The sequence below is a fragment of the Callospermophilus lateralis genome, chromosome 3, assembly GCF_048772815.1.
Source record: "Callospermophilus lateralis isolate mCalLat2 chromosome 3, mCalLat2.hap1, whole genome shotgun sequence".
In the NCBI taxonomy this organism is placed as follows: domain Eukaryota; kingdom Metazoa; phylum Chordata; class Mammalia; order Rodentia; family Sciuridae; genus Callospermophilus; species Callospermophilus lateralis.
In genome coordinates, this window is record NC_135307.1 from 48,777,823 (window position 1) to 48,801,963 (window position 24,141).

A 24,141-nucleotide genomic window follows, 5' to 3' on the forward strand; every position below is an offset into this window, starting at 1 on the left:
GAATGGATTAAATGAAAGTTGAATTTGTTTTATAAGACCATAAAAAACCTGGTGGCAAGATTATTTCTCTTTCATATTTTTTATCTTTTGATTCATCTTATATAATTCCTTGGATTTAGTAGTTATTCTATAAATAAATATTTGGTGAATGATATAAATAAAAATATGCTTACTCGCAGAGCTCTGAGTTTTATTACTGAAGCATTTATTTACATTATTAAATAATTTGTGAGGGTAAGAGGCCTAAGAGAATATTTTTTGTGATTTTTTTCTGACAATTTATCATTTATTCTCTTGACCCCATAGGAAAAAAGCTTGGAAAAGATGGAATTTAGTATGGAGTAGTGGTAACTGAAGCCTGATTATTATCTTTTATAAATAATATTAGTTAATTATTTTTCATTTTAACTAATTAAGGTATATACACTGCTTAAAATATAAACATAGGTTGAATGTGTATATATATATATATATATATATATATATATATATATATACATATATATATATATGGAATTAACAGAATCTCCTTCATTGGCTTTGTGTAATAGTAGTACAAAAACCATGTTCTGTGTGGGTTTATAACATATCTTGTTTCTAGTAAGTTTTTTAATTCTCTCTGATTCATAGTTTTTTGCAATTATAACAGTGGTGCATTATGGAATGTGTTTTTTTAAAGGTGATAACAGATGTAATGGAATGTTCTTTGATAATATTTCAGGTTGGGGGGTATAACTCAGTTGTAAAATGCTTGCTTAGTATGCACTAGGCCCTGGGTTGAATTTCAGCACTGAAAAAAAAAATTTATGATGTATGGGATAATTATATGGGACAAAGGAGTTTGTATTAAATTTCACCCAGTATATGATACTAACACTAAAATTGTTTACTTGTTGTTTTCCTTGGGTATCTAGCACAAACCGCTTTTAATGGGTTTTCTAAAGATGTGTGTGTGTGTGTGTGTGTGTGGGTTTGTATGGCTAAGAAAAATGAGGTTATAAGAGGTGACAAAGAAGGAAAAATGTTCTTACCTAAAAAAAAAATTGTCATGTGATTTTTGAGATCTCTAAGAAGTGCCATAAAATATCTGGAGCTAGAATTTTAATTTTAGAGCCCTTTGTGGTTATGTACTTCTGTGCAACAAATCGCCTCAAAACTTAGCAACATAAAGCAATGAACATTTATTATTTCACACAGTTTCTGTGGGTCAAGAGCCCAGGAGCAGCTTAGCTTTATTATCCTGGATCCAGAACTTTCTTGGAATGTGTTAAGGTCTTGTCTGGTTCTATTATTTGAAAACTTGATTATGGTTGAAGGATTCTCTTCCAGGATGCTTCAGTCACAAGACTGGCAATAATGGTACAAGTTGTTGGAGACCCCCAGTTTCTTACCATGTGAATCTGACCACAGGAATGCTTTAGTGTCCTCCTGACATGTGTGGTAGATGGCTTCTCTTAGACCAAGTGATTTAAAAGAGAGCAAGGTGGATTGCCATATTTTATGACATGGACACACATGGTCATTTCTATTATATTTTACTGATAACATTGTTCACTAAGGAAGTGACTGAGAGTTGGGAATCACTGGGATCATCCTGGATGATGAGCTTTTTTGTAATAAGATCTGCAGATGGTGCAGGTAAATGGATGGAGTTAGAGAAGAAAATGCTAAGTGAAGTTAGCCAATCCCCCCAAAACCAAAAGCCAAATGTTTTATCTGATATAAGTAGGCTGATTTATAGTGGGGTGGGGAGAGGGAGCATGGGAGGAATAGATGAACTCCATATAGGGCAAAGGAGTGGGAGGGGAAGGGAGGGGGCATGGGGTTAGAAATGATGGTAGAATGTGATGGACATTATTATCCAAAGTACATGTATGAAGACACTAATTGGTGTGAATATACTTTGTATACAACCATAGTCATGAAAAATTGTGCTCTATATGTGTAATAAGAATTGTAACGCTGGGGTTGGGGATGTGGCTCAAGCGGTAGCGTGCTTGCCTGGCATGCGTGGGGCCCTGGGTTCCATCCTCAGCACCACATTAAAAAAAAAAAAAGATGTTGTGTCCACCGAAAACTAAAAAATAAATATTAAAATGAAAATTAAAAAAAGAATTGTAACGCATTCTGCTGTCATATGTAAATAAAAAATAATAATTAAAAAAATGAATGAAAGTGAAATGAAAGGGTGGATATTTACATTTTGTATATATATCAAATGAGTGACCAATACATTAAGAAACTTATTCCATTCTAATAATATAAGTTGTCAAGTTATAAAATTTTGACAAATATAACTTGTCAAAAGCAAAAATACCATCTGCAAATGATATTACAAATGTTTTTTGTTAACATTTTACAATAGAAGATATTTCAGAAAATTAATTGAATTTATTATTTGGCTTACGAACCCAAACCAGAATTTTCAGACTTAGTATCATTTGAGAAAATAGAAATATGTTTTCATCCTTTCTCAGTTTGTGTCTTGAATACTTCAGTTCTATAGAATCTCACTGACTAAACAATCAATGAATTTTCAGAATTCATTGTTATAAATATTCCTAGGTGGTCTTTTATTAAAGATATTAAGTAAGAACCATATTCCCCCCATTCCTATATTCTTCCCCCTCTCCCTCTCCTAAGAACCCAGCTCTTCCTCCACCTTATTTTTCAATGGTACAATTTGGAACTGGTGCATTTTCTGATGTTTATACTCTTTTTAACAATTCTTTTTTAAATTTTTTTATTTGCCTTAATTAGTTACACATGACAGTACAATGACCTTTACATATCATACATTTGAATCAGATGGGATATAATTTCTCATTTTTCTGAGTGTACAGGTTGCAGAATCACATTGGTCATGTAGTCACGCATGTTTATACTCTTAACTTTATCTGGATCCTTATTGAGCTTGGAGCCTGGTATAATAATTATGCTTGATTAAATATACTACTTTGCATTATGAAAAAAACATTTCTAGTTTGTTATTTCCATCTCTATAACTAGATTAAAAGTATTTTGAGGGGCTGAGGTTGTGGCTCAGTGGTGGAGTGCTTGCCTAGCATGTGTGAGGCCCTGGGTTGGAGCCTCAGCACCACATAAAAATAAATAAATAAAATAGAGGTACTATGTCCAACTACAACTAAAAAATAAATATTTTTTTAAAAAAAGTCTTTTGATGGAAAAACTCTTGTCTTATATTTTTATGTTTCTTTTGGATTCCTAGTCCTGAAGTGCTATAGCACAGTGCTGCTCACATAACTGAGTGTAATTCATCTAATAGTTGGTACTTAAATTCTAAGGAGTATCATACCTGAAAAAGCAGATGCTATAACCTAGAGGAAGGCCCTAATTCAAATTTCTCTTTAGGTTTATGAAAAAAAATGCCTGGACTTTCCTCCTGAGCATGATGTCAAGGAATAAAGAATTCTGCATTGGGCTGGGGCTGGGGCTGGGGCTTAGCCATAGCGCACTTGCCTGGCATGCATAAGGCATTGGGTCAGATTCTTAGCACCATATATAAATAAATAAAATAAAGATCTACCAACAACTAAAAGAATATTTTAAAAAATTTTAAAAAAGGAATTCTGCATTGCCCAATGATGAGCTGTATCATGTTCTGAAAATATCTTGATTGCTTGTGTTTTAGATGACCTTTTAAACAAGCTTTTTCATGAAAACCTCAACACTTTGTTTATTTTTTCTAAAAGCACCATATAGTTTTATGTTTAAAGGCACTTGTCAGAGAAGCGATATTGTGAAGAGTGAAAATATTACTTGAAATGTAGTGAATCTGTGTTTCTGGAAATACTCTATATTTTGAATAAGCTAAAGTAATGGACTATATTTTGTTAGGACATTTGCAAAGTCCTATACATATTTAGTCATAGAAAGTGCCTGCAGCAATTTTGATGCTTAAATTTATATGGCAGACATTCAAATTCATTTTTCTTTGAAATCACACTTTTTTTTTTTTTTTCCAGAAAGGGCAGTTCTACTCAATTTAGGGCCCAGCCATCCAGAACAATTATATAAAATCTTTAGGAAAAAAAATGAAGATAGAAGAATAAATGCAAAGCAGCCTTGACACATTTTTGTGCCTGTAAGCAGAATTCTATAGGTCAATGCCATCAGGGTTTTGCCTGCAGGAAGCAAGGGAAAGTCAATGCAAATCAGGGCAGTTTCTCCAGAAAGTTAACTTGTGTGGACAGGTTTTCTTTTAGGGCCATAAAATGTCTGTTGCTTCCTTCTTTCTGAAACTTGAACTTCATACTAAGTTACTTAAAGGCAGTGCACCTTGAGTAAGTGCTGATGAAACCACACAAGGGTATGTGTTAGAAATACCCTTCTGGTCTATGTCATCAGGCCAGTATTTCTGGAGATAAGCTGCATTGCATGTCTGGGAGTTGTGGGGAGCTGCTCTCTGTATACCAGGCCTGCCTAACAGGCTGGAGGAACACTGCTGCTTCTGTTGCTGATCTGTCTGCTCCAAGCAGTTTAGGTGAAAGACCATGTGCTATGTTTGTTTTGAATAGTACCTGGTACCCTTTGGCTCAAAGCTTTGGTTTCAGTGCCTGTGAAATTTGGGCTTCCTTCAGGTTTTTCTAATCTTTTAAGTGCCTTCCAGTGCTGAAATTTTTGAGTACTAAGATGCTACAAGTGTGTCTGTGAGACACATGAAAAATGTATACAGGATTGTGAAGCAGGGCTATTCACACCTTTGTACATTTTCAGTTATTTATGTAGTTTTAAAATTTGTTCAGCACTTTGTCAGACCCGCTGGAAGATGGGGAAATATGCTCGTAGTTATACTTTATGACTCAGGGAGATAAGATAGAGTAATGCATGTTAGACAAAATACTAATTGTATTTCTTAAAAAGTTTCATTTTAACTTAACTTTAGTCTTAAGTCCAAGACAATTTATTCAATTTTCATGCATGTCTCAGTAATTTTTTTTAGTTTTTCTCTCCTCCCTCCCTCTCCCTCCCTCCCTCCCTCCCTCCCTCTCCCTCTCTCTCTCTCTCTCTCTCTCTCTCTCTCTCTCTCTCTCTCTCTCTCTCTCTCTCTTTCTTTCTTTCTACTGGGGATCTAACCCAAGGGTGCTTTATCACCAACTACATCCCCAGCCCTCTCACATTTTTTGAAGCCGTGTTTTGGTACTGTGTGTGTGTGTGTGGGGGGGTTGCTTTTATAACATTGTAACTTTTCTCATTTTCTGAAGTTCCAAATTTGGCTTTTAGGAATCGATTTTCTGGCTCATATCTGAGAATTTTCTATGTATTATTTTGTAGTTTCTAGGCATATAGTCATAGCTTTTTCAAATAACTGTAGTGGCTTGTAAATTTTTATTGTTTAATATCTAGACTACATTAAACATCAAATTATGACAGTGACAATACATATCCTTATTTTGCTTTTTTGTTTTAATGTGAATAATAATAGCTATTATTAGATATGACACTTCCTGCTTGCATATCTTTTCTCATTTAATCCTCATAATAAATATATGGGGTATCTGCTATTATTATCCCTATTTTACAATACTAAGGCCCAGAAAGATTGAAGAATTTGCTTCAGATTGCCCTGAGATTGACTTGAGTCAAGATTTCAACCATTTTGTCATACTTCTTTCTATGTGATTTTCACTTAAAAGTACTATGGAGATGATTATATATTTTAATTTCACTTGTAAATTAATGAATTTCTTAATGTTGAATGAAGCATGTTTTTTACTCTCACTTGTTATGTTCACATCCATTTGTATGTCTTCATTATTAAAATTTACATCAAACACTAACAAAATTTTTGTTGCAAATAAATCACTATAGTCAGGCACAATGACACATGCCTAATCCCAGGCACTTGAGAGGTTGAGACAGGAAGATCCTGAGTTCAGAGGCACTAAGCAACTCAGTGAGACTCTCTCTCTAAATAAAATTCAAAGTAAGGCTGTGGATGTGGCTCATTGGTTGAATGCTCCTGAGTTCAATTCTTGGTACCCAAACAAACAAACAAACGAAAAACCCCACCACCACCACAAAAACTATTACATTATATGCCTTTAAAAAATGTCAATGAATTTTATTTCTCTTGACTTATTAGAATACAAATTGAACACAATGAATAAAAATAAATCCTTTTGTCACTGGACAATTTATTCTAACTTTCAAGTATAAATTTTACTACTATCTTAGTTAAAAATGTCCAAGGAGCAGGGAAATGCCATTTATTGTATTCCTACTATTTCCAAGTCCTCATCACACCCAATCACTTTTTGAACATCCAGGTGAACTTCACATAACATGAAATTAACCATTTTGAAGTGCACAATTCAAGGACATCAATATTTACAACGTTGAGCAGCCATCACCTTCATCTAGTTCCCAAACCATTTCATCACCCCAAAAGGAAACTCTGCACACATTAAGCAGTCATCCTTCCCTTCCCTTCCTCCAAACCCTTCAGCCACTGGATTCATATAAATAGTAACACGTTGACATTGGTATCTGTCTTCTCTCAAATAGCATAGATTTTTTTTTGAGGTTCATCCAACTGTAGCACCTATCAGTTCTTTTTTTTTTTGGCTTTAATAATATTCCATTGTATATATATACTGCATTTTGTTTAACAACTGATAGACATTTGGGTTGTTTCTACATTTTGACTACTGCGTATGGTGCTGCTATGAATGTTGATGTCCAAAGATCTGTTTGCATACCAGCGATCTTCAGGGCATATGAATGCTAGGTCATATAGTAATTGTATGCTTAAGTTTTTGAGAAACTACCAAAATTTCCACAATGGGTGCATCATTATTTATTCCACAAGCAGTGTGTGAGGGTTCTGATTTCTCCACATCCTCATCAACTCTTACCTTCTGCTTTTTACTTCTATTTTTATTGTTTATTATAGCCATCCTAGTGGGTATAAAGTGATATCTCATTATGATTTTGATTTCAGTTTTGCTAATGGCTAAAGATATTTTGAACATCTTTTCATGTAATTGTTGACTTTTGTATATCTTCTTTGGAGAAATGTATGCTCCAATTCTTTGCCCATTTTTTTATTACTCAGAAATCAAGATTTATTGTCTATTTCTCTCCTGTGATTTCTTTCTAATTTTAACCAAATAGGTCCAGGATTTTCTGAAGCAGGGAGTTACACGACATACAGAATATTATTATTATTGTTTTATTTTTAAAGAGCATTATAGTTTTACATAGTATTTGGGTTCATTTTGACAAAATCATATATGCATGGAATTTGATTTCAGTCTCTGTTCTACTCTTTTCCATCTTTTTATTTCTTTCTTCTTCTTTCTCTACTGATCTTTCTTTTGCTTATTTATTTATTTTTGATTGGCACTTTCTACATGTACATAAAAGTGATAAGCTGGGTGCAGTGGTGCACACCTGTAATCCTAGACTGAGGCAGGAGGATTGCAAGTTCTAAGCCAGCCTCAACAATTAGGTGAGGCCCCAAGCAACTTAGTGAGACCCTGTCTTAAAATAAAAAAATTGAAAAAGAGCTAGGGATGTGACTTAGTGGGAAACCATCTCTGGGTTTAATCCCTGGTATCCCTCCATCACACTCTTCCGCCATGATGTTCAGCTTTACCTTGAGCCCCAAGGAATGGAGTGGGCCTTCTATGGACTAAGACCTCTGAAACCGTAAGCCTCCAAATAAACTTTTCCTCCTATACATTTGTTCTGGTCAGGTCTTTTAGTCACAGCAGCTAAAAAAGATGATTGAAACAGATGCATTTTATTTGTTTTTCTTGCCTAAGTTCTGACTAGAACTTTCAATTCTATGCGAGTAGGAGTAGCAAATTTGGACATTCTTTTCATGTTCCTGATATTAAGGGAAAAGCTTTCAATTTTGTTCCACTGAATATAATGTTATCTTTGGGTTTTTCATAAATGTCCTTTGTGAGATGCAGAAGGTGTCCTTCTATTCTCAGCTTTTTGAGTAATTTTGTTAAATCCTTTTTCTGAGTTGATAGAGGCAATCATGTGCTTTTGTTTTTTCCTTTATTCTGTTAATGTGATATATTACAATGACTGATTTTTTGTATGTTGAACCATCCTTGCATTACTTGGATAAATCCTGTTTGATTTCTATTTGCTAGTATTTATTGAGGATTTTTGCATTTATATTCATAGGAGAAATAGTCTGTCATTTTCTCTTTTTTTGTGATGTCTTTCTCTGGCTTTGGCATCACTGTTTTGCTGGCCTCATAGAATAAGCTGGGAAATGTTCCTTCCTATACTATTTTGTGGTAATATTTGAGAATGTATGTTAATTATTTTTTTCATTGTTTTTATAGTAATAGATTCATGTTGTATGGAATTTACTTTTTACTCTTAATATAATGGATTTGATGTTAATTCTTTAAATGTATGGTAGAATTCACCTGTAAATCTATCTGGTTCTGGAATTTGCTTTTTTGGGAGGTTTCTGATTACTGATTCAATCTCTTGCAATAGGTATAAAATTTTTTTCATTTTTGAGCAGTTTTAGTAGTTTATATGTCTTCATGTATGTGTATGCATGTGTGTGTGTGTGTGTGTGTGTGTGTGTGTGTGTGTATTGCTGTGAGTTGAACTGAGGGTATCATACATGTTAGGTAATTGCCATCACTGAGTGACATCCTCAGTCCTATATGTCTTTTTAGATGTAGTTCTTGACATTTGTATTCACTTTTATGAATTGTGTAAAAATTATTTAGATGATCACTTTTGTTTATGGTTTAATTGCATACCATCTCTATTTAAATATTGTTAGTTCCATTTTTGAACCCTTATTTCTCCCTTTAAATATTTTTTGTGAAAGTCAGTTGTGTGTGTGTGGATTTTCTGAGTTGAGTATATTGTGGATTCTCATTGCAAAGGAGACATATAGCATTCTGAGGCAAGTGGAGGGGATGTCCCAAGTAGAGAACAGGAATAATTTTAGATTTACAGGAAAATCATAAATATATTATAGAGAACTCTTGTAAAAACTTCATCCTTCCCTAATTTTCCCTTATATTTTTGGAATTTCTTAACATTTTTCATCTACCTCCTGATTTAATTTAACTCATTAATGTATTAAGAGATATGCTCTAAAATATATATTTAATAAGCTACATTCATTTACAAATATATCACAATAAATCCCACATAGGTGCAATTATAAACACTAATAAAATAATGATGATGTGATGATAATAATAATAATGATATGATGATGATGAAAGGGAGATCAGTAGAGTAGAGAAAGTGGATCAGGGGAAGGGGTGAGCAGAGGCAAAGGGTAGTACTGGAGAATGACATTGATTAAATTGTGTGCATGTATGAATACAGCATGCCCAATCCCACTATTCTGTATAATTGTAACACACCAATAAAAAATAAAAAAACTTAAATATTTTAATATCATTATCTTAGTTTTTTTTTCAAAGTTTCCTGTTTCATTCAGTCTGTTTTATTTTCATCTTTGTTTTTTTCCAGTCTGTTTTGTTTATTTTGCGTGGAGTTCAGTCTGGTTTTGGCAGAATTAATAACCGCTTGCATCTTTTGAACACATAACACAGTTTTTTTAAAAATATATACCTTTAGATTTCAGGTCATTATCTCTACTACTACTCTATTATTTTTTTTTAAAGAGAGAGAGAGAGAGAGAGAATTTTTTTTTAATATTTATTTTTTAGTTTTCGGCAGACACAACATCTTTGTATGTGGTGCCGAGGATCGAACCTGGGCCGCATGCATGCCAGGCTAGCGTGCTACTGCTTGAGCCACATCCCCAGCCCCCTACTCTATTCTTTAGTGGTTTTTCATGGGCATAAGTTTTGGTTTTCTCTTTACTTATTCATGATTTGAGTACCTTCTGTCTAGTTTAGATATTTGTGAACTGAATGGATTTGTGGATCATCTTTGATCTTGTAATCATTCCCAAAGTCCCATATATTGGGTAGTCTGACTCTCTTTATTGATGTTCTCTATTTTGTGTGACATTATTCTTACAATTTTTTTTTGTTTTTTTTAGACATGGTCTCCTTTGAGTCTTTGAACATACTTAACATAGGTCACTTAAAGAATTTATCTAGTAAATCCCAACATCTTGATTTCTTTAGGGATGGTTTCTATTGATTGCTTTGTTTCCTACGTTGGGCCTTACCCCTTTATTTCTTTGCTTCTCTCATTATTTTTTGTTGTTGTTGTCAACTGGAAATTTTAAACAATATAATGTGATGACTGTGGAAATCAGATCTCCTTTCTCTGCAGGTTTGTTATTGTTGAGTCATGTTGTGTTTTATTATCATTAAAAATGTAGGGAAAGAGTGATGCTGGATGCATCAAAATACTGGACCTCAAATTATACTACAGAGCCATAGTAACAAAAACCGTATGGTACTGGCACCAAAACAGACATGGAGACCAACAGAATAGAATAGAAGACACAGAGACAAACCCACACAAATACAGTTATTTTACTAGACAAAGGCAGTATAAACACACATTGGAGAAAAGATAGCCTTTAAAACAAATGGTGCTTGGAAAACTGGAAATCCATATGGAGAAGAATGAAATTTAACCCCTGTCTCTCACCTTGCACAAAAGTGGATCAACTCAAAGTGGATCAATGACCTAGGAATTAGACCAGAAACTCTGCAACATCTAGAAGAAAATATAGGCCCAACACTCTAACATGTAGGTGCTGGAACTAATTCATTAACAAGACTACTAAAGCACAAGAAATAAAACGAAAATCAACAAATACCATGGCATCAGATAAAAAAGCTTCCACACAGCAAAGGAAACAAAAGCATAAAAAGAGAGCTTATCGAATGGGAGATCTTTCCCATTGTTTTCTCAGGGCATAAATATCAAGAATAGATGAATAACTCAAAAAACTTAATAACCCAATTAATAAATGGGCATAAGAACTAAACAGACACTTCTCAAAAGAAGAAATACAGTCAACAAATATGTGAAAAAATGCTCAATGTCTCTAGTAATTAAGGAAATGCAAATCAAAACTACATTGAGATTTCATCTTACTCCAGTCAGAATGGCAAGTATCAAGAATACAATAATAGGGGCTGGGGATGTGGCTCAAGTGGTAGTGCGCTCGCCTAGCATGCGTGCGGCCCGGGTTCTATCCTCAGCACCACATACCAACAAAGATGTTGTGTCCACTGAGAACTAAAAAATAAATATTAAAAAAAAATTCTCAAAAAAAGAATACAAATAATATTAAGTGTTGGTGAGGATTGGGGGAAAAGTTACATTCATACATTGCAGGTGGACTGCAAATTAGTACAGCCACTCTGTAAAATAGGATGGAGATTAAAAAAAAAAAAAAAGGAATGGAACCATCATTGACCCAACTATTCCACTCCTTGGTATATAGCCAAAGAATCTAAAATCAGCATACTATAGGGATACAGTTACATCAATATTTTAATATTTATAGCAGCATGATTCATAAAAGTCAACCTAGGTGCCCTTCAACAGATGAATGAATAAAGAAAATTTGGTACATATACCAATGAGCATTACTCAGCCATAAAGAAGAATGAAATTATGGCATTTGCTATAGTAAATGGATGGAACTGGAGACTATCATGCTAAGTGAAATAAGGCAGACCTAAGTGCAAAGGTGAAATATTTTCTCTGATATGCAGAAGCTAATCCAAAATATGGGGGGGTGAGGAGGAGAAAGAAAGAGGGGGAATTTCATCAAAACAGAGGAAAGATTTGTGCGCTAGATGAAGGGGATTGAGGGGGAGGGAAGAGGGATGGGATAAGGGAAGGACAGTAGAAGGAGTCTGACTTAACTTTCCTAGGTATGTAAATGAATATACCCAGGGACTCTCACCATCATGTGTATCCACAAGCCACTAACTGGAAAAAAAAAAACAAAGTAAATAGCAGAAAGATCAGTAGAGTGAAGAGAACTTGGGAGGGAAAGGGAAAGTACTAGGGACTGAATTAAAGCAAATTATATTCCATGTTTTTATAATTATGTCAAAATGAATACTAATGTAATGTGTAACTAAAAGGAATCAATAAAAAGAAAAAAATGTAATGACTTTCTTGAACTACTTCTGTGAAGTCTGTGTTCTTTGTTGTGTGTGGCCATGAAGCATTTTTTTTTTGTTTGGCTAACATAGTGGTCAGCTAGTGATTGTGTAGATTTCCTTTAATGCCTTTCGGTTTTTGTCAAAAGATGTATGTGTGTGTGTGTGTGTGTGTGTGTGTGTGTGTATGTATGTGTGTGTGTTGAGAGATACCTTCAATACATGGGCAGGCAGTTTACAACTCTGCTTTAGCTTTCACTTCTAGGTTTCCAAGAGTATCAAGGTCACCCAGAGATGAAAATTTATGACTTTTGTAGTATTTTCTAATATGTGTGCAGTTCTGGACATGCATATCAATCTGTTCATGCTCATGGACTAAAGTCACTAAAATATTTATTTTATATCTGTTATCATTATTTTTCAAGGATACTACTGAGCTGGAGGTAGGATATGAGAGTAGGGTGAGCAAAAAAAAAAAAAGAACTAAAATGTTGACATTCATTAATTTCTTTTGAATAAATGCTCTATAGGTTGCTACAGACCTTTCAACAATAAATTATGACACATGCAAATAAACAAGAAAGTATGGTAAGTATAGCCCATACACAGAAAAAAGCAATGAACAGAAACTGTCCTTGAAGAAGCCTTAGCATTGGACTTACTAGACCAATACTTGCTTCCATTGCTTTTGTCTTCATACTTATCTTATTGGGAAATCAGGAGAGGCTGTTTTTCATTATCCTCAGGCCATTTTAACCTAATTCAATGTACTGTCTTTGGCCTTTCTTATGTGGGCATATTTATTTATTTACTTTTTTTGGTGGGGCTAGGATCAAACCCTGTTCATGCATGTTTTAGGCTAGGCGAGTTGTCTGAGCTATACCTCTAGACTGCTCATTTTTATTTTGAGAAGATTGGATCCTTACTAGTTATTGCTTGTGTGAAATTTTATTTGTTGAGTTTGCTTTTAACCTCTACTTTGGTCTGATAGCCTTTCAGTTGATTTTCTTTTTTCCTTCCAAATATAAGGTCACATAATCCATTAGTAGTGACATTTTGTTCTTCTCTTTGATGTTTTTTAATACCACCTATTATTTTTTTCTTATTGCATTGGATCTCGTCTGACTCATGTCCTATTATGAATTACAATGTTTGGTGCAGAGTTCTATAGATATCTCTTGTGGGATTAGGAAATTTTTCTTCTGTTTCTAGTTTCTTTTTATTCAGTAATCAACATTGAATTTATTGATAATTTTTCTAAGCATTTGTGGAGAAGATTGTATAGCTTTTCATTCATTTTTAATATCAGAAATTATAATGAATTGTCTACATTCTTCTGGGAAAATTTCCCTTTGTCAAAAATATATTATTTCTAAATAAATGGCTTGGATTTATTTGCAAATATTTTATTTGGAACTTATGCATTTAGGTTTACAATGAGGTAAATTGTAGGTTTCTATATTGAGGTATTTTTAATCTATTCTTGACATTACTATAATATTACCCTCTAAAATGTATTGAAAATTTTCTTTAAAGTATTTTTATTATGAAATATTTCAAAAGTTTCAAATTTCAGGGTTTTGGAAATTTAATGTTTTATCATATTCACTTCATATTGCTTAAATAAAAAGAAAATTACAAGTGAAATACAGGCCCCCTTTATAGCTCCTCCAATAATTGTTTCCCCTCCTCAGATGTGAGCAGTATTCTAAATTTGGTGTTTATCACTTTTATGTTTTTATACTTTAATGATATATTTATAAATCTAAAATGTTTTAAAGAATTACAGATGGGGTTTTACATTTATTATCCAGTTAGCATAGTCATGAAGAATGAGAACTCTTTTGAGCCAGGTGGTCTCAGCTTGAAGTTTCCAACTATAGTTGTATTTTTGTGTGCGTCTGTTTTCATTTTGTGAGTATTGTTAGTCTTCTGAGTTCCTTGACCCTTTTGTTGTTGGGAAATGATCCTCTTTCTCCTGGCTAACATCCCTTGTTTTGAAGACTACGGTGTCTCATGTTAATGTAACCACTCTGTTGCCATCGTTACCCCTGATTGGCAATGGATTTTCTTCACTTTTTGCTTGCTGCACAGGTATTTAATTTTGACTTTCGAAAGATATTTTTGCTAGATATAAAATTTTGTGTGGACAGTCGTTTTCTCTCAGTACTGGGGTTTTGAATGTGTTGCTTCTTTGTCTTCTGGCTTGCAGAGTTATGGTAAGAAATCTGGAGTTTGTTGTAATTAGTGGCCAATGATTCTTTGTTTCCTTGTACTTCAGCTTTCTTCTTTTCTCTACATGCCTAAAATATTGTTATTCCATGTTTTCACTACTTTTATTTTATGTATCTGATGCAAGGTTCTTTGTGTGCTTTTGCTTGTTAATTATTGACTTTCTTGTATCAGGGGGTTTATAGTTGTCTTAAAATTTGGAAAAGTTTTGATGTCGCGACCCCTTGCCCACAAGGAAGACGCAACTCAGGAATCTTCTTTCAGCAGTTTATTCAGGCCCTTGATATTTCTTCTAATTCCTCGTCGGATGCCCCTCCCAGCCTTAATAAAGCATCCCAAGCCCCAATGCGAAGCTGCCACGTGGAACTTTCTCACAGGGTGCTGAGAAACCATGTACCAACTCTCCCAAACAAGGAGTTGTTTGTTACAGACCACAGTGGAGCCAGCGCCATCCTGCAATGGCGACCATAATCTGCAGAAGCGGCTCACCACATTTTGATAATATTTTTTGTGCAAATATTTTCAGATCCCATCCAACACCTTTCTGAGACTCCAGTTAAAGTATATATTAGGCTGAGAATTTGTACATTTGATTTTACTTTTATTTCTTTCATGTTTGACTTTGCTTCTTTTAAAATTTATTTATTTATTTATTTAAAAATATATTTATTTTTTTAAATTTGTTCTACTTAGTTGTACATGACAGAAGAATGCATTTCAATTCCTCATACACAATAGAGCGCAACATTTCAATTCTCTGGTTGTGGTCTGTACATGGTATAGATACATACCATTCATGCAATCATACGTGTACCTAGGGTAATGATATCCATCTCCATCTCATTTCACAATATTTCCTACCCTCATAACCTTTCCTCACCCTCTCCTTTGCCCAATCCAAAGATAATTTATTCTTCCCATGCCCTGCCCCTTCCCATCATAGATTAGCATCCACTAATCAGAGAAAACATTGGGCCTTTAATTTTTTGGGATTGTCTTACTTCACTTGGTATAATATACTCCAATTCCATTTATTTACCTGCAAATGCTACAATTTTATTCTCTTTTAATCTGAGTAACATTCTAGTGTGTGTGTGTGTGTGTGTGTGTGTGTGTGTGTATCTATATATCTCTATCTCTATCTATCTATCTATCTATCTATCTCACGGTTTCTTTATCCATTCATCTATTGATGGGCATCTAGGTTGGTTCCACAGTTTAGCTATTGTGAATTCAGCTGCTATCCATATTTGTGTGGCTATGTCACTATAGTATGCTGATTTTAAGTCCTTTGGGTATAAACTGAGAATTGGAATAGCTGAGTCAAATGTTGGTTCTGTTCCAAGTTTTCTGAGGAATCTCCACACGTGTGTTTTTCCAAAGTGGTTGCACCGATTTGCAGTCCCACCAGCAATATATAAGTGTACCTTTTCCCCCACATCCTCTCTAACACTTATTATTGCATGTATTCTTGATAATTGCCATTTTGACTGGGGTGAGATGAAATCTTAGTTTTGATTTGCATTTCTCTAATTACTAAAGATGTTGTACACTTTTTCACAAATTTGTTGATTGCATGTGTACCTTCTTCTGAGAAGTTTATGTTCAGTTCCTTAACCTATTTATTGGTTGGGTTGTTTGTGTTTTTGGTATTAAGTTTTTTTGAGTTCTTTATATATACTGGAGATTTGTGCTCACTCTATCTGATGTGCATGTGGTAAAAATTTGTTCCCATGCTGTAGGCTCTCTCTTCACCTCATTGATTTTTTTTTCTTTTTCTTTCCTTTTTTTTTTCTGAGAAGCTTTTTAATTTGAATCCATCAGAAAACTTCTAGAACTAATAAATGAATTCAGCAAAGTAGCAGGTTATAAAATGAAATTCCCATAAACCAAATGAATTTTTATACATGTGATGAATACACAGAAAGAGAAATTAGGAAAACTACCCCATTCAAAATAGCCTCAAAAAATATAAAATACCTGGGAATCAGTCTAACAAAAGAGGTGAAAGACCTCTACAATGAATACTTCAGAACACTAAAGAAGGAAATTGAAGAAGACCTTAGAAGATGGAAAGATCACCCTTGTTCTTGGATAGGCAGAGTTAATATTGTCAAAATGGCCATACTGCCAAAACTGTTATACAGATTTAATGCAATTCCTATTAAAATCCCAAAGACATTCTTCATAAAACAAGAAAAAGTAATCAAGAAATTCATTTGGAAAAATAAGAGATCCAGAATAGCCAAAGCAATCCTTAGCAAGAAAAGTGAAGCAGGAGGCATCACAATACCAGACCTCAAACTATACTACAGAGCAATAGTAACAAAAAACAGCATGGCATTGGCCCCAAAATCCACATATAAACCAATGGTAAAGAATAGAAGACACAGAGAAAACCCGTATAAATACAGTTATCTCATACTAGACAATGGCACCAAAAGCACACATTGGAGAAAGGATAGGCTCTTCAACAAATGGGGAAAACTAGAAATCCATATGTAGAAAAATGAAATTGAACCTCTATCACTCATCATGCACAAAACTCAGCTCCAAGTGGATCAAGGACCTAGGGATTAGACTAGAGACCCTGTACCTAACAGAAGAAAAAGTAGGCCCAAATCTCATCATGGTGGATTAGGCCCCCACTTACTTAACAAGACTCCTAAAGCACAAGAAATAAGATAAAGAATCAATAAATGGGATTTTGCTCATTTCTGTAAGGCCTTCAAGTTCACTGTCGTTTTCTTCTGCAAACATCTTCTCTGCTGACCATTCCTAAAAGAGTTATTCTTATATTTTGCCTAGTTTTATTGTTACATATAGCAAAGGGGTAAAGTAGAGGCCAATGGCCCGAGTTGAATCCTTAAAAGTAATAAAGAAAAAGAAGAAAAGCAACAGTTTTGAAGCATAATGGATATTCCAGTTTTTCTATTGATATTACTAAAAAGTTAATGGATGAAGGGGGGTCTTAGAAAGTCATAGTTGAATGCCCATTTTAAGGATGATAAATTTGAGGTGATGAGAAGAAAAATAACTTGCCCATTGATGCCTCATCTGTGGATGGATATATGATTCGAAGAGAATCAGCATCTCTTTATTCCTTGTTTTTTGTTAATCTTTATAATGTGCTGTATTCTTAGCACTTCAATTGATTAGATTATATCATTGCAATTGGCATTAACAGTGGTAAAAATAACACTAACAGTTATATCCAGTGAAGTTTAAAATATATTCCTTTTTGCTTTTGGTTAGATTAAATGTTAGTTTTGATTTTTAATTTTCTTATTCAGTGTTTTACAGTATTTGACTTAGTGGGAACATTTTTTAATAGGTGATACATTTTCTAATTATCTTATTAAATCTAATAATATGTCTATCGAGATCAACAAACCAAAAGGCAATAAATTGAAAGAATAGACAAAAAATATTTTTTCTGTATTTTTCATTTACTACTTGTTATTGAGTAGTTTGAACTTTCCTCACACATTGCTCACTTATTGTATAACTCAGCTCATATTTTGCTGTATGGAATATTGAATTTCAGTGGTTTTTAAAATTGGCATTGCTTTGTTTCCTCTTCTCCCTTCAAGGATATTTCTTTAATGGGAAAACTGGGCCCCAAAACCGCTGAGCTGGAAGCAGAAGCACCTCAGACGGAAGAAGAAACACCTCAGATGGAGGCAGAATCATCCCAGATGGAGACAGAACAAGAGTTACAGATCAGTGTTGAGGAACCTCAAGTGGTAAAGTGTTTAAGAAAAATCCTCCTTGCTCATACTAAAGTAGTAGCCTATCTCTTGTTTATTAATGCATATTTTTATTTGTTCTTATTAGTTAACGTGATAGTAGAATGTATTTTGACATGTTATACATATATGGAGCACAACTTTTCATTCTTCTGGTTGATGTGGGATTACATTGGTTGTGTAATCATCTGTACCCATAGGCTAGTAATGCCTGATTCATTCTACTGTCTTTCCTATTCCCATTTTTCCCTCCCTTCCCTTCATTCCCCTTTGTCTATTCCAAAGTACTTTTATTCTTCTCTACCTGTCCCTTATTGTGAATTAGCATCTTCATATCAGGGAAAACATTTGGACTTTTTTTTTTTTTGGTGGGGTGATTGGCTTATTTCCCTTAGCCAGATAGTTTCCAATTCCATCCAATTATCAGCAAATGCCATATTTTCATTCTTCTTTATGGCTGAGTAATATTCTATTGTGCACATATACCATATTTTCTTTATCCATTCATTTGTTGAAGGGCACCTAGGTTGGTTCCATAGTTTAGCTATTGTGAATTGAGCTGCTATACACATTGATGTGGCTGCGTCACTGTAGTATGATGATTTTAAGTCCTTTGGGTATAAACTGAAGAGTGAGATTTGTTGTTTAATGTTTTTATAGAGAGTTTAAAAAGATTTCCTTCAAAATATTCTAGAGGTGCATTTAAATATAAGCATATCTAATCCAACACTCTGTGAGGAGTGCTGTCTTGGCTCACTGTGGCTGACTATCATAGACCTTTTGTGCTAAGGCCTAATATTCTTTTAAGAAGGAAAAGGTTTTTAACAGCTTTTCTGGTTTAAAGCCATTCAGATATAGAATGTAGTTGGAGAATTAATTAAAAGTTTTTGACTTCAAAGAAAGCATTACTTTAATCTGTAGTTGGCTAGAAAAATTGTTAAAAGCATTGACAAGGGGAGAATGTTGTTCTGAATCTGGACTATGGGTGACAAGTTTGTTTCAGAAATACAACTTGCTTTTTGGCCATCATTGACAAAATAATTGTGGGATTCCAAGCAATCTGGAACATATTTCCTGTGAATGAGAAGTGTCTCCTTGTATACAAAAATTCAGAATTAAATAAAAAAGATGGCATGATGATCAGTTCCTTTACATAGGTCTCATAAAATTATATCACTAAATGGCAAGCTCCTTTAGCTTTTGAAACTGTGACCCCAGATACATAAAAATTGAGATCACACTTCATTTTATGGTAACATGTTGTGTTCAGGAAGCATGTGAATCTTTTTGCTAAAGCCATGGGTTCTATAATGTAGAGTCACCACAAATGGTAGAACTACTAGAGTTTGAGATGCTTCTGGTTGAAACCATGTCTTTTCCCCCTTTGCATACTATTCCCTGCCTTCAGACTTACCATGTGGCAAAATTAGTAGCTACTCAGCAATTGTAGTCTCTGAACACATAAGACTTTAGATGATATTCCAGTTCTATATCATAATATGTTAACATAAAAGAATAGTTTTTAGGAAAACATAAATAATAGGTTTGAGTGAAAAGAGTAGTATTGTCTTACATTTTCTGCAAATCTAATGTCTGATTGTAACAGAGCTAGATTTTCATATCTGCTCCTTTAATCTTTTGCAATGTGTTATTTTGACTGAAATATATTAAACAAATATGGCCTCATGCAGATTGGAAAGGGAGTCATATTTTAATGGTCTTCTAATATTATTGTGGGTATTCTTCTTTGTTAATGTACTAAAACTCCATAAGTACTGGTTTCTTAAAGATTAGTTGCAATGTGGAATCGGAAACCAGATATATGAACTTGTTGCATATCCTTACATTAAATCCATTGCTCCATCTTGCTTTTTGAGCTAATCTTTTACTCTGGGTGACATTTGTGACCTCATGCATTAATCATTTAATAAGTATTGGTCCACTATTTTATCCAATACTGCTTTACCATTATCTGTGAAAATTTTAACACAGTGAAAAAGGTAAACAACATCTTAACATTTGAATGTACTTTTGACATTGTAGTCCCCTTGAAAATATCTCAAAGACTGTGAGGAATCTGTGGGCCACATTTTGAGAATGACTAGTCTATTGGGTGAAAGGGAAATAGGTTGAGAAAGTATACTTTGGAATCAGGTTGTCTAGGTTTAAACAAAGCTTTGATACTTAACCCAAAGTATGGCCTTGGGCAAGTTGTAAAACTTTTTAAGGCTCATTTTCTCATCTATAAATGGAGTTACCAACAGTTCTTATTTCATGGAGATGCACCGAATATTAAAATTAGATGCGCTAGTACTCACATCTGTTGGCGGCAGGGATTACAGGCACGTGCCACCGAGCTCAACTTATATTTTTAAAGAACACAAAGCATAGGAGTAACATTTTATGAGAAATTTTCAACTGGGTGATGATGATTGCTAAGGCAATTGTAATACTGTGCGATACATGCTCATACAGAGGAGTGACAGGATCAGGAAAGGTTTTGTAGAGGATTGAAGCAGGTGGAGTCCTGAAGAGAGGGAACTGCAGTTGGAATCATCCTCCTTTCAAGATGTTCTTCTTCCATTTTCTAATTTAGTGAGTGTTACTTTCATTTGTTTCTTTTCCCAAACCAAAACCCTGGGAGAGTGTGTGGAGGAAGCCAAGAAGAGAGAAATTCAAAAGAAAAGGGAATGGTTAACAATGCCCAAAACTATGGTCCATAAAATGAGTGAGTTTATTATGGGTAGTAAATACAGCAGCAGGCCCCTAACATTTGTGACCTCACTGTATCTACTTTACCTTTGCATGAAAAGAGTCTTATTAATCTTTTTTTTTTTTTTTTTTTTTTTTACCAATGGGGAAAATAAGGCTGAAAAGGTTTTTTTAAGTCCACCAAGATCAAACATCTTTTCATTGATCCAGGACTTGAATTCAGTCCCATGTGGGTAAAAAGTTCTTAGTCTTTTCATTGCCTGTATCTTTATAAAAACATGAGCTCAGGATTAAAGCTAATTTTACAAAACTGAAATGTCTTGGTACAGGTGTCTCTTCTTGTACAGCAAAGAAATTTATGTACTATTTGGTACTGTATGGAATCTGTTATCCTTTATTTTCTTATTAGCAAATGAATATATCAAGGAACAAAAAAGACACAATTGCTCTTAAAGTTATTTCTGTGTAATTAGGGCTTTTATGTAAGTCAGACTAGTCTTATCATTTGTTAAATTGAAATAATGAATTTTAACTGCCAGTGTGCTTCATAATCCCAAATAATTTTGGTTCAAAGTTAACTATTACCCAAGTGTGGCCATATAGATAATTTCCTTTGGATTTGATGAGAAACATTAGGTAGTGGGACTTTTTTTTTTTTTTTTGTACCAGGAATTGAACTCGTGGCACTCCACCACCAAACCACATCCCCAGCCCGTTTTCGTATTTTCTTTAAGACAAGGTCTCACTGAGTTGCCTAGCACCTCACTTTTGCTGAGACTATCTTTGAACTTAGAATCCTCCTTCCTTAGCCTCCTGAGCTGCAGGGATTTTAGGCACACACCACCGCACTCAACTTATATTTTTAAAGAACACAAAGCATAGGAGTAACATTTTATGAGAAATTTTCAACTGGGTGTGGGAGAGATCTATGGTATCTGATAGCCTTCCTGAGGCATCAGGCTCAGATCTTTTGCTGGAACTTAAGTCAGCTCTGAAAGAACAGCTGCCTAAGCAGGAAGCCCACTTCTGAGACTCTTAGAACCTCAGGTTTGGGCAGTGGACTTCAGGCTGACCTAAGAGGCAAGCGGGATAATGAATAGAACTGTCTGCAGTGCCTTTTGTGGAAGGTACACTGGCTTGACACTGTGTGAGTGCTAGGTGGTGCCAGGGTAAGATCTGAGTCTTGTTATTTTCTGAGTTAGTGCCTAACAACTGGAGAGTTGGTCTATTTTCTGAGATAAGAGCCAAGGAAAACAATCTGTCAGGCTTCATATTTTTCTTAAGTCAGTTTGTAGAGGAAATTGACCACCTCTACTATATTTCAAACATGCATTTTCATATTTACTTGGTTGTCAGACAGAAAATGTTGCAAAACTGAAGACTTTAGAAGGACTGGTAAAAAGAGCATTCTTGTAATTTAACCTTTTTTTTTTTTTTTCCCCAGCCAATGTTTGAGGAGCCCTTGCAAGATGTGTCAAGTATTTTCCAGATTGAACAGGAAGCTATACCAGAATGGGAAGTCTCAGAAACAGGAAGCATGTTATTTGGAGCACAGGATACGTCACGAACACAGACAGCAGAGCCATCAAGTAAACCTTTGCAAGGTAGACAGCCTGCAGGAAAATCAAAAGTCCCCAAGCAGGTATCTTCAAAGGGGGAAAACTGTTGTAAACAGAGTTAGAAGAGTTGAGGATGTGCGAGTGTGAAGCAATGGGCCCAGGGTTCACCCTGCGAAAGGGCCTCAATAGTTTTATTCCTTTAAGAAAAGACAGCGTATTTTTTTTTTTTTTGAGGGCTTTATTTATTTGTTTTTCTTTCTGGCATTGGGGATTAAACTGAAGGCCTCACATATGCCAGGCAAGTGCTCTGCAACTGAGCTATATCACCAGTTCTCTTGAGAGCTTTTAGTTTTAACCCTAATTGCAATTTAGGGAAAAGAGGACAGATTTTCATGGAAAGAAGGAGTCTTGGCTCTTCCAGAAATTGACCAATAGTCTTCAAGGTACCATCTATGTCAAGGAAGTCTATAGTGGTCACTACAATGATCAGGACTGGGTAAGCAGCTTTTTAACTTTACTCCATTTAAGTTTATGCTAATTCCTGAGTCTTTTCTCACTGTAAAAAAATGTTTCCCAGATTTGTTTTACTTATGCATCATTTTCATAATTTTTTTACCATATTTGCATATCACCCTACAATTATTTACTTAATATTCTTTTACTTAAACACATTTATTTTAAAATAGATATGCTATTTTTAATAATAATGTTATTAGGATGAAAAAGAAACAGTTTCTTTTTTTTAGAATACTAGTATATCATCTTGTCACTGACTGATCCAGAGGGACGCCTCTTTTTAGGTAACAGCCTTCTTGGTCATCCCTCTCCTTCTAACTCCCCATAATTATGTTCCTGACTGTGCTTCACCCAAATCAACTGGTCATTACCTTCTTCAACTTTTGCCCAGGACTCTCAAGTTTGAAACCTGGGATTTATCTGTGAACTTTCCCTTTCACATATAATCAGTCTCTGAGGCCTAGATTATTCCTAAACATTATTGATTATGTGTTTTTTTTTTCTTATCTTTCCTGGTTGCCTCCATTGTAGTCAGTTCTGGTCAAATTATGTCTGGATTAGTGCACTTGTCTCCTAGTTTTTCTTCATCTCTCAAGCTCTACTTTCTTAGGTTCATCCTGTATGACACTAGCTGGTTGATCCGGGAATAATAGATAACAAGGAAGATTTAATAAAGTTGACCAGAGAAAACTTCCCACTGCTTTCAATGAGGAAGGATTTATCCTGTGTTGGTGATGGACTCCACTAGCAGTCATGCCACCTTTCCAGAGCAGGCACTTGGGGTATGAAGTGAAGCCTGGCAAGGCCTAGTGAACCTGCCCATAGTTCACTGTACAGGTGAATCCTGTGTTTAGGCTGACGTCCTCCAGGTATCTGGAAACGTCAGCATCTTGATGAAAAAGCACTAGGCTGGGGGCCACAGCAGTAGTGTTTTTATCTATTCTACCTGAACACTGGGACTTTGGAAATAAATGTGAGCATAAGCGGTAAGTGGTTAGCTACCAGTGTGTCAAAGAATGAGATGAATTTTCTGGACCATGACTTAGCCACCATGGCCCATCAGGAATTGAAGTCCCTCTTTAGAAATGTCCCGTAATATTAACTCTTCTGACTTATTGTGACTATTATTAAACATTATTAAGAAATCATGTAAAATTATTTGTTTCTGATTAAAAGAGGCTGTTCTTTCCTAAGGTCACTAGAATTTATTAACTTTGCTAAATGTTTTACACAATCTTTCTTATTTTTTCCTAATAGCATCCTTACTTATTGTTACCTTTCTATTATTATTGCAAAAATGCA

The 24,141-nt window shown here is 34.6% G+C and overlaps 1 protein-coding gene across 1 annotated transcript in view; it reads left to right on the forward strand.

Annotated features, from left to right (window-relative positions):
• Ttc6 (tetratricopeptide repeat domain 6) overlaps positions 1–24,141 on the forward strand; it is a 181,257-nt gene that overhangs the window by 26,989 nt on the left and 130,127 nt on the right. The window contains exons 2-3 of the mRNA XM_076849316.2: positions 17,897–18,049; positions 22,209–22,406. Of these exons, the coding sequence (XP_076705431.2) occupies positions 17,897–18,049; positions 22,209–22,406 (351 nt within the window). The remainder of the gene's footprint in view (positions 1–17,896; positions 18,050–22,208; positions 22,407–24,141) is intronic.